Raw genomic sequence first — 9,544 nt, 5'->3', positions numbered from 1 at the left:
CATATATTTTTTAAAAAGGTAATCAGGTGACTTGTTAAGAAACACTGTCCAAACCCAATAACATAGCTTGGAAACTCCAGCATTTTAACATCCAGCTGTATCTCCCCATTTGCCTTCTTCTTCTTCTTCTTCTTTTTTTTTTTTTTTAAGATTTTCTTTATTTACTTGGCAAAGAGAAAGAGCACAAGCAGGGGGAGCAATGGTGGGAGAGAGAGAAGCAGACTCCCCGTTGAGTAGGGAGACCAATGAGGGATGCGGGACTCAATTCCAGGGCCCTGGAATCATGACCAGAGGCAAAGGCAAATGCTCAGTGACTGAGCCATCCAGGCACTACTTGCTGCCTGCTTTCTACACCCTAGTTCTTCAGAAACCTATGTTTGATTCAAAATGTGTGGTCACCTCCATTAGGATAACACCTAGCTTTAGATTCCGAGTCCCCTAATATTAGGGATCATAGTGACTGGTCATGAGCTCCGTCAACACACTGAGGAAACAGTACCAGCTCCTCACACAGATGATGGGAAATTGTTTTCTGGAACAGAAACAGAATGCCACACTCAAGCTGGGCTGGGTTTGATATCAGCAATTTTCACTCATGCAAATATTCTCCTTGGTTGAGGTCAGCCCCAGGATTGTTATGGGCAGAGTGGAGAGAATATGGCAGGACTTATCCTAGAGGATCACTGTGTACAGCTGTACAAGATGTGCACAAAGGCATCAGGCTAAGGAGGGAATTCATGGTTGTTATGTAGCCCACACACCAGGATGTATCTTATGTGCTATGGAGAACCTACTCTACAACTCTTCTAGCCTCTATTCCCAAAGCCCCACTAAGTACAGAGATTCAGCCCCCAAGAAACTTTAGGGTACACACTATCATTATTTTCCCACTTTTTATGCTCCCCAACTCCCTCCCATACAAGTACCAAGAAAGAACAAAAGTTTTCAGAAAAATCACATTTTATTGACCTTTATTCAAAATTACAAAAATAGATATAAATAAAAATAGCTGAATATAATTATTAAATATTCAGTGTATAGGAGTGGGCCTCACCTCACCCAGTGAGGATTGGATAAACTCAGACAAAAGGTCAGAAGGGATAACTGGCCAAGAAAGAACATCTATGAAAAGTGAAACTGAAAATTTATTGCTGATCACAGGCATGCCCCAGAACGATATTTCATGGGCATGATCACATGACAGACCCAAGAGGCCCTAGGAGTGGCCCAGGACCTCTCCAGACAGACCCTTCTATGTGTCATCAGTCCATTCAGTTTAGGGAAATAGATTTGCAGTCACACACAGGGACACCAGGTGTTACACTGACAGCCCCATGCACAAGTGTGCACACATATACACCCATATATAATATTTCCTGATACATTCATGGAATGTCAGAGCCCTTCCCTCAAGTCATTAGTGTCTCCACTCCCCAAGCCACTGTTCCACAGTGGCCAATCTCCCTCAAGAGACCTCAGTTCTTTTCGGCTTCCTAATTGAGAAATTATTTGTTTCCCAACAGTAGGCCTCATGAATGCCCGCTGTTGGGGGTTCTGGCTCTCCTCCTACCCATGCACAGGAAATGGCATTTTTTTTCTCTCCAGGAGGCTTCAGTTCAGAAAAAGATAAACAACTGGTCAACAACCGTCCTGGGTCAGGGCCATCCCTCCATCCTGGCCCCGGGGACTCTGGGGACTCAGCACCCAGGCCTGTAGCTGAGGATCAAGCTATTGTCATTCCCCCTGGGGGGGGCTGCACACGTAAAAACCATCTCTTCGAGAGCCTGTCTTTCTCAGGTTCTCCCTTATATAGAGCCGAAGCAGATGCTTCTGCTGCAAAAATGACAGCCAACGTGGGAGTGGGTGGTACCCCTCGCTTCCCTTGGCTCCCTGGGGAGCCTCAGAGGGTTAGGCCATTCTGTTGCCTGGAGTGCATGTGGATCCAAGGCAGGAAGTGTGAGACCCTTGTGTAGACGCCTGGCTTGTACTTCATGGCACAACCACTGCCCCAGCTCACAATCCCCGTCAGAGTCAGGCGGCCTTGGATAGAGCAGACCAGGGGGCCCCCGGAGTCTCCCTGTTAAGCCAAAGACATAGAAGGTGAGCCCTGGGAAAAGGGAGGAGGGGGTCATCTGATCCAATCACCCAGTCATGCCCGAGACAGAGAGAAAAAGGAGAATATCTTAGAATCCCCAAGTCCTTAGTGGCTCCCCATTTCCTACCATTTCAAGTTTAAAATCCTCCGCTTGGCTTTCAAAGCCCTGCTATCTGCCCCAACTCCATCTACGCTCTCAGACCCTTTTCCTCGCCATCCTGGAATACACCATGCTCAGGCTTGGTTTTGTATCTTTCAACAGGAACGGTCTCCTTTCTTCCCTCCGCCTCCCCAAATTCTTCCAGTCACCTTCTCTCTAAAGCTTTCCCTTTATGACCACCTCACAGGTACTAACCTCCAGCTCCTAAACACTGATCATTTACAATTCATACCATATCCTGAGCACTGAGTTGTATTATTTTCTAGTGTTTTCCTCTTTCTTATGGTCCTATTCCCTTCCCTTCTCCAGTCTGAAGTGCCTAGCACAGAGCCAGGCCTATGACAAACGTTTGGTAGACGCATAAAAATTAGTTTAAACTAAGACCTGAGCTCCTAATTCTGACTTCTTGGGGCTTTGGCTGGAGAGGGGCTCTCAGAAGCTGGCAGGGATAGGCCCAGGAGCCCAGGGGAGATTTGGGGGTGACAGGAAGAGAGGCTGGAACTCTCACCTGGCAGGAATCTGTTTCCCACTGTGGATCAGCGGCACACAGCATTTTGGTGGTAACTTCAGAGCCATAGTAGTGTGGCTGCTGACACTCCTGGTGGGAAACCAGCTTCACAACAGTCATTTTTAGCTGCTCTGGATAGAGATAGTCAGCTAGATGGAGGAAACAAGGAGAAGTTTACTTTAAGATGCATCTGTACAGCCTTCCCACAGGGACTCTCTGCCAGGGAAGGACCAAAAAGTGTCCCTACGAGGGAAAGCCTTTATTCTTTCCCCCACAGATCTGAGTCTTTACCCCATGTATACCCCCTCACACACACCCCCATCTGTTTACCTTTAGGGCCCATCACTCCCTAAATGGTGCTCCCCACTCCACCCCTGGACTATCTACTACCTCCACAGTGCTCCCATCTCTATCTCCACAGTCCAGTCTTGATCAAGTTGAGCTCACTTCCAGGTTATAACACTCCCCCAGGACCCTCTGAGCCAGTCCTAAATGTCACTTACTGTCATTCTCTTTTCCAAAGCCAGCAATCTCACAGCTCATGCCGAAATTAGCATCTCCACGCACTGGAGGCAGACAGATGGTTTGTATGGACCTGGATGGATGTGCACACTGGTCCGTGTTGGAGCGGATCTTCAGCAGGGCTGGGGGAAGAGGGATGCAGGGGAGGTAAGGGGGGAAGATCTCTACCTGGCCAGGTGGTCACCCTCTCTCCCCTCCAAATGCTGAAGGACTGGATGTCTATCCCCAAACCATTTAGGGTCAGAGGCCATCCTGGAAAGTCTGCTGGCAGCTTATTACCTGAAACAAGCCTCTCCTGTCCCATGCCTCAAGGGTTTTGTTCCAGCTGCTGACATGGGCCTTGGCCAGCCAGGGCTGGTCTATATAGATGTATGGGTGGCTGAGGCAGATGGGCTAAATTCAGCTCAATGCTCTAAGTTCCAGATCCTGGAACAGGCAGAGGTTGTATCCAACAAAAGAAGGGGCCCCCCCACCCATGTCACATGCTTACCGGGCCATTGCCATCTGGAGGAGGCTAAATGTTTGGAAATTCAAGGTTTCTGCAGAGGAACAGTAGGCCTCTCCCATATGTCCTTCTGCTGTATAAAGCAGGATCTCTAGCTCCCCTACAACCTCAACCTCCCATTTGGGTCTCTTCTTGGACGCCTCTTCCTCCAACCATCATCATTATGGCAGATAAGGGCTTTCTACTCACCAATATCATTGTGGTGAGCAAGGCTGTCAGCATTGTAGTCCTCATGCAAGATGAGCTTCTCCACCTCAAACATCATCTCCCCAGGTGTCCTGGAGTTACGCTTCGACCGACCCAGGTAGACAATGTAGTCCTCCTTCTTCGGGTGATTACTGTGGGAGGGGAGACTTGTCAGATAGTCAGATCTCATGAGATCTCATCTCGTCCCCTCCCCTCAAGGTGGCCTCAGAGCAGGACTTGCACCCAAGGCCATGGCCTGCACGGGAGGGGCCTTAGAGGGTAGAATTTAAGCGGCATCCTTTGCTGGGAAGGAGAAGGAGATGTGTTTGGGGTAAGACAGGAGGGTCAGGGAGTAGAGATGGAGGACGTACATGAAGCAGTGTGTGGCGCTGAGCACCCAGCAAGGACTGATGAGGCTGCCACCACACAGGTAGGTGACAGAGCCTCCATGGTGCTTCCTGTAGATGGCGGCAAACCATGGCTGGTTCTCGATGGTGGTGAATTCTCCACCAATAATCTTAAAGCGAGGCCTCAGAGCCTTCTGGCCACATTGAAACTCAGCTTTTTCTGGAGTGAGGGGATTTTTTCCTGGAGAAGAAAGAGAAGGATGTCTTGGGGAGGCAAGTAGGAGAATGTCTCTCTCTTGTCTTCTAACCTCCCAGTTTTCCAAGGCCAGGCAGGGTCCCTCCTCGACCCTCCTGTGATGGGATAAAAGGACATATGATCTTCCCTACTGTCAAAAACAGGTCAGTGACACTCACCAGAAGAGCATTCTGGCACCATGCACTCCCGGACAAGCTGCTTTAGGCCAACCTGCACATAGCACCAAGGCCTTCTATGGTTGTTTGGGTTCCTGGTAACACAGAAGGCGGGGGGTCATTCCAACCCAGAATACATCTCTTTCCCCTCCAGGGAAAAGTCAGCCAGAAGCTTGCTTTCCTCAGGCTATGGACAGCACTCAGGAAACACAGGGGGTGGTAGCAAGGGATCCTGGGGGGCTGTGAGAGGGTCTTTGCTGCCACCCCTCACCTGCAGTAGTTGTGTTTGCCCAGGCCCAGATGAAGGGCATCGGGTCTGAGGGCGTGGTACTCTTTCAGAAGAACAGTGGCAGAGTTCCAGGCCAGGCAGGGCCGGCCTATGATGTCAGTGTCGACCTTCCCTCGGTAAGAGTGACCATTCCCCTCAAAGCAGGTTTCTGTTGTATCTAGGGAAGAATGTGAGGATGAGAGATATTAGAAAGAAGAGGAAATTCAGACAGGCATTTTAGAGATCCTGTCAGGCCTCACATGAAGGCCCGGCAAGGAAACGCCAGAAAGGGTCTCACATTTGTGTGCCGCCAGAGATGCATGAAAGAGGATGGGGCAGGGTTTGACTGTGTATCACACCCAGGGCCGAAAATGTCCCCCACTCCACCTCCAGCTCCTGACTCCCGCCTGCTCTCCCACCCCACCCATCTCTCCCTGCCCCCAAATCTCTGGTGCCCCCTCCTGCCCAGTTAGAGTCAGGATCCCCATACCTATCTCGCAGTGTTCCCCTTGGAATTTCTTTGGACAGTTGCATCGATGAATGTTGGAGAAGTACTTGTAGGACACACAGGTTCCTCCATTCAGACAATGGCAGTTTGCTGGGGATCACAAAGGTGGCGTGGTCAGAAAGGAGCGTGGGAGGAGGCAAGGGGGAGCCAGCCCTGCAGCAGGGTCAGGGAGGGGCTGCCCCCTGAGGCTTTTCCAAGAGGTCTGTATAGTCAGATATTATGCAATGGGTGGATACTCACATGCACTAGACCCTGGGTGAAGTTCATGGCTTCCCTGGAAGAGATGGAGGGGAGGAGAAAAGTTCAGCAAAGGTCCCGCCGTCCTGGGACTCGAGGGAAAGGACAAACTGGCCCCAATCCCAAATCTCACCCTTTCCTCCGGCTCCCTCTCTCTTCACCTTGTTCATATCTAACTAGCCCTCACAGGGAAGATCATAGGTTTCTAGCAGGGAGAAACGGATTGACTCAAGCACACTTCACATACAGGGTGCAAGAAGGCGGGGTCGGGGGGCGGCGAACGACGTCTCTACGGCTTCTTCCTCCCTTCGCTGAAAGTGCGAACTCTCTAAGTTCTCAGGATTCCCACTGCCACACCTGTCCTGTTTTCCCCGAGATGGTCTGGTCCCGCCGTTGATGGAATCCAGAGGATTCCAGCTCCCTGTGCAGCCCCGTCCTCCCCCCCCCACACCACACACCCGAGTGCCACCCCCCGCGCTGCTCGGGATCCTGCAAGCCCCCTCGGCCCGCTATAGGTCAAAGCGGGAAAGCCACTTACTTCGGAGTCGCTCACCACTAGGGCACAGAGGAGCAGGCACGCCAGCAGGACTCTCATGGTGGCGAGGCTGGGGCTCTAGGCAGCGGCTCTGCAAGGGAGGGAGAAAGTCAGCTTTACACAGAAGCCGAGGAGCGAGAAGGTGGGCCGGCTGGGTTAGCGCGGTTCAGGGCAGGAATCCCTAGGTCTCCTGCGGGGCGCACCGGCCGTGGCCAGGGCCCCCAGGCCTGCCGTCTCTCTCCGCTGGAGGCTCAGGGGTCCGAGCACCCACAGAGGGTGCACAGGCACCGCGAGCGGTGAGTCAGGCTCGGCAGCGGCGGAGCGGGGGCAACTGGGGACCGCCGAGGCAGCCGGGGTTGGGGGAAGGGACGCCCGCAGGAGCAGCTCTGCGCAATTGGGGTGGCCCGCACTCACCGGTAGCTGCGGCAGGAGGGACACCGAGCAGGGACGGCGGGATGCGTTGACACTCTGACAATCCGCGGGGCTCTGGGGCTTCCAGTCGCCGCGCTGTGCTGCCGGCCGGCTGCGGGGCTCTATATCAGGACCCGCCCCAGCCTGGCCCCGCCCCAGCCCGGGATCTCCCCAACGCTTCCCTTTCCCTCAGCTTCCCTGGGGACTGGCGCGACCTGGACCCGTGGGCTTCCTCAGCCTTGACTGAGAGTGAGGGGCAGCGCGGTCGCCAGCGGAGGGGACGAGCGAGGTCTGAACAGAGAGACCTAGAGGCATCTCAATTCCTCACCCCCTCCTCCCATTCACCTGGCTTGGGCCCCACTCCAGGGCAGAGGCCCCCCGAAACGCGCTAGAAAGACTCCCCTCCAGCTCTGCTGACTCTTCCCAGATCCCCTAAATCAGCTCTTCTCCAGTCTTTCCACCTTTGGCCCCCAACCGCCTAAGAGAGTGATTCCAAACCCTGGGTATAGGGGCATAGTGTGCAGCTCCTAGAGCTAAGCCTCTTTCTCAAAGTGAAAATGCACTTGACAGGGGCACCTGGCTGGCTCAATCCGGGGAGCACCGGGGACTCTTCATCTCTGGATTGTGTGTTCCAGCCCCAGGTTGGGTATAAAAGATTACTTAAAAATAAAGTCCTTGAATGGGACGCCTGGGTGGCTCAGTTGGTTGGACGACTGCCTTCGGCTCAGGTCATGATCTTGGAGTCCGGGGATCGAGTCCCACATCGGGCTCTCAGCTCCACGGGGAGCCTGCTTCTCTCTCTGACCTTCTCCTTGCTCATGCTCTGTCTCACTTTCTCTCTCTCAAATAAATAAATATTGAAAAAAAATAATAAAGTCCTTGAAAAGAAAGAAAGTACACATGACACACGCTGGCTAACTCCTGCTGACAGGGTCTTCCAATAGTAGCTCCCCAAAATTCACCAACATAACCAGTGGATAAGACAAACCTCACGGAGGTAAGGACCTTTGGTAGTGGCTGGCAGGGGCAGCGGGATTTTAGGCAAGATGGGATTTTACTGAGAATTTGCCAGTTTGGTTTAATGGTGGTGTTTGAAAGTGACAGCTTGATAAGGATTGGCTATGGATCATGGTATAATATTATAGGATTGTGAGAACAAGTCTAAGGGCACAAACTATTGATGCTTTTTACTGAAATGTTGATGGATCTTCCAAAAAGCTCCTATAACAAGCAATCCCTTTATTTGCCTGGCCCAGAGTATAGGTAGTTAATAAAGAAAAAATAATAGGAAAGCCTTGTTAACATAGGCAGTAAGCTGTGGAGGGGTAGGAAGTTCTGTTTTCGCATCTGAGGAGAGGAACTGGGGAACTGGAGGACAAGAATGAGATTTATTTTTCACTGTATGCCCTTTCGTGTTATTTAAATTTTTTGAAAGCTTACCTTTGTATCCCCCATTCCAAAAGTCTCATTATAGATCTTTAAAAAATGCATATGTATTCTAGACTTCATCCTAAAGCCTTGCTTCTTTTTTTTTTTTTTTAAAGATTTTATTTATTTGACAGACAGAGATCACAAGTAGACAGAGAGGCAGGCAGAGAGAGAGAGAGGAGGAAGCAGGCTCCCTGCTGAGCAGAGAGCCCGATGTAGGGCTCGATTCCAGGACCCTGAGACCAAGACCTGAGCCGAAAGCAGAGGTTTTAACCCACTGAGCCACCCAGGCGCCCCAAGCCTTGCTTCTAATAAGATAAAATAATTGTTTATCCAGCAAGATTGGCCTCCAGGAAGACAGACCATGTGTAAAGGACTCCACCCGCTCTTCCTGCCTGAGGGCAAGCTCACAGAGCTGTATAGACACGCACAAGCACGTATTCCTCAGACACAGTTGAAGGAGCCCAGCAGGGACTTGGAAGCTCAGTCAACCCCAACCCTTTCCCCTAGTGTTGGGAATCAGGGCTTGGGGGGAGTCGCTTCTTTCTAAGCAGAAAGACTGTCCCCCCTAATGGGAGGAAAGGGGCTGAGTCCCTGTAACTCACCAGGACCCTAAAGCCAGGCCCAAGGCTTGGTCCCTTTTTCGGCCTAGGCCTACAGCATTTTTTGTTGCTTGGACCTTGGGTCTGGATCCACTTGAGAGGGCCAAGAGGATGACGGGGAGAAAGCCATCAGAGTAGGGAAGAGGAATGCTTCTCTGCTCTGCTCCTGTGAGAGGTATCAGGATGCCAGCCTCTGCTCCAGGTAAAGTGCAAGTTAACCATCAAGCTTTCGTGAGGAAAGTGACCCATTACGCTCTGTAGAGAGTTCTTCTGTGCCCAGCTGAGCTGCCAGCACCTCAGGGAAAGGACTGAGTCAGAGGTGCTATAGATCGCAGAGTGGACCTACTTCCTCTAAAAGCCTGAAGCATGTTTTGTTTGGGATTTAGAACCCATTAATTGCAAATAAACGTGATCAAAATGTAAACAGAGATGTTGCAGCCTGAGGATTTACCCCGAAACTACTAGGTTAAGTATCAGGAAATTCCCAGCACACTGTCATGATTCATAGAGCACCCCCAGCAGCTCTCATGACTCCAGATTACTTGGCTGGAGGCTGTCATGCTCATTCTTGAGAGCAGGATGACCTCATTTCCTCCTGGACAAAGAGGCTTGGAGACCGTTATGCAGCTGACACTCTTCTTCCCCTTCCTTCCTACTACAGTCCTTCACCTGGTGGAACCATCCAGAAATCTCCGGCTCTTAACTTTCTTTCCACTCTGCCATCTTTGGTGCTTCCTGAAATCTTCGTGTCTGTCTTTTCTTGCACAGCTGTGCTGGTCTTTCCCATTCTTTGAGGACAGGGACCACATCTTAAATATCTT

General features: G+C 51.4%; 1 protein-coding gene across 1 annotated transcript; it reads right to left on the bottom strand.

The window, feature by feature from the left end:
• Positions 1-942: 942 nt before the first annotated feature.
• Positions 943-6,850, bottom strand: PLAU (plasminogen activator, urokinase). Its single transcript, XM_004769373.3, has 11 exons — positions 6,697-6,850; positions 6,286-6,373; positions 5,751-5,784; positions 5,493-5,600; positions 5,006-5,180; positions 4,738-4,829; positions 4,348-4,564; positions 3,980-4,128; positions 3,267-3,407; positions 2,764-2,912; positions 943-2,077 (listed from the first exon to the last, which is right to left on the bottom strand). Exons 2-11 carry the CDS (start codon positions 6,340-6,342, stop codon positions 1,901-1,903), a joined length of 1,299 nt encoding a protein of 432 aa, XP_004769430.1. The 5' UTR covers positions 6,343-6,373; positions 6,697-6,850; the 3' UTR covers positions 943-1,900.
• Between the last annotated feature and the right edge of the window lie 2,694 nt (positions 6,851-9,544).

Source organism: Mustela putorius, unplaced genomic scaffold, assembly GCF_011764305.1.
Source record: "Mustela putorius furo isolate JIRA1106 unplaced genomic scaffold, ASM1176430v1.1 tig00000698_pilon_pilon_pilon, whole genome shotgun sequence".
NCBI lineage: Eukaryota > Metazoa > Chordata > Mammalia > Carnivora > Mustelidae > Mustela > Mustela putorius.
This window is presented reverse-complemented; position numbering and strand designations above follow the sequence as displayed.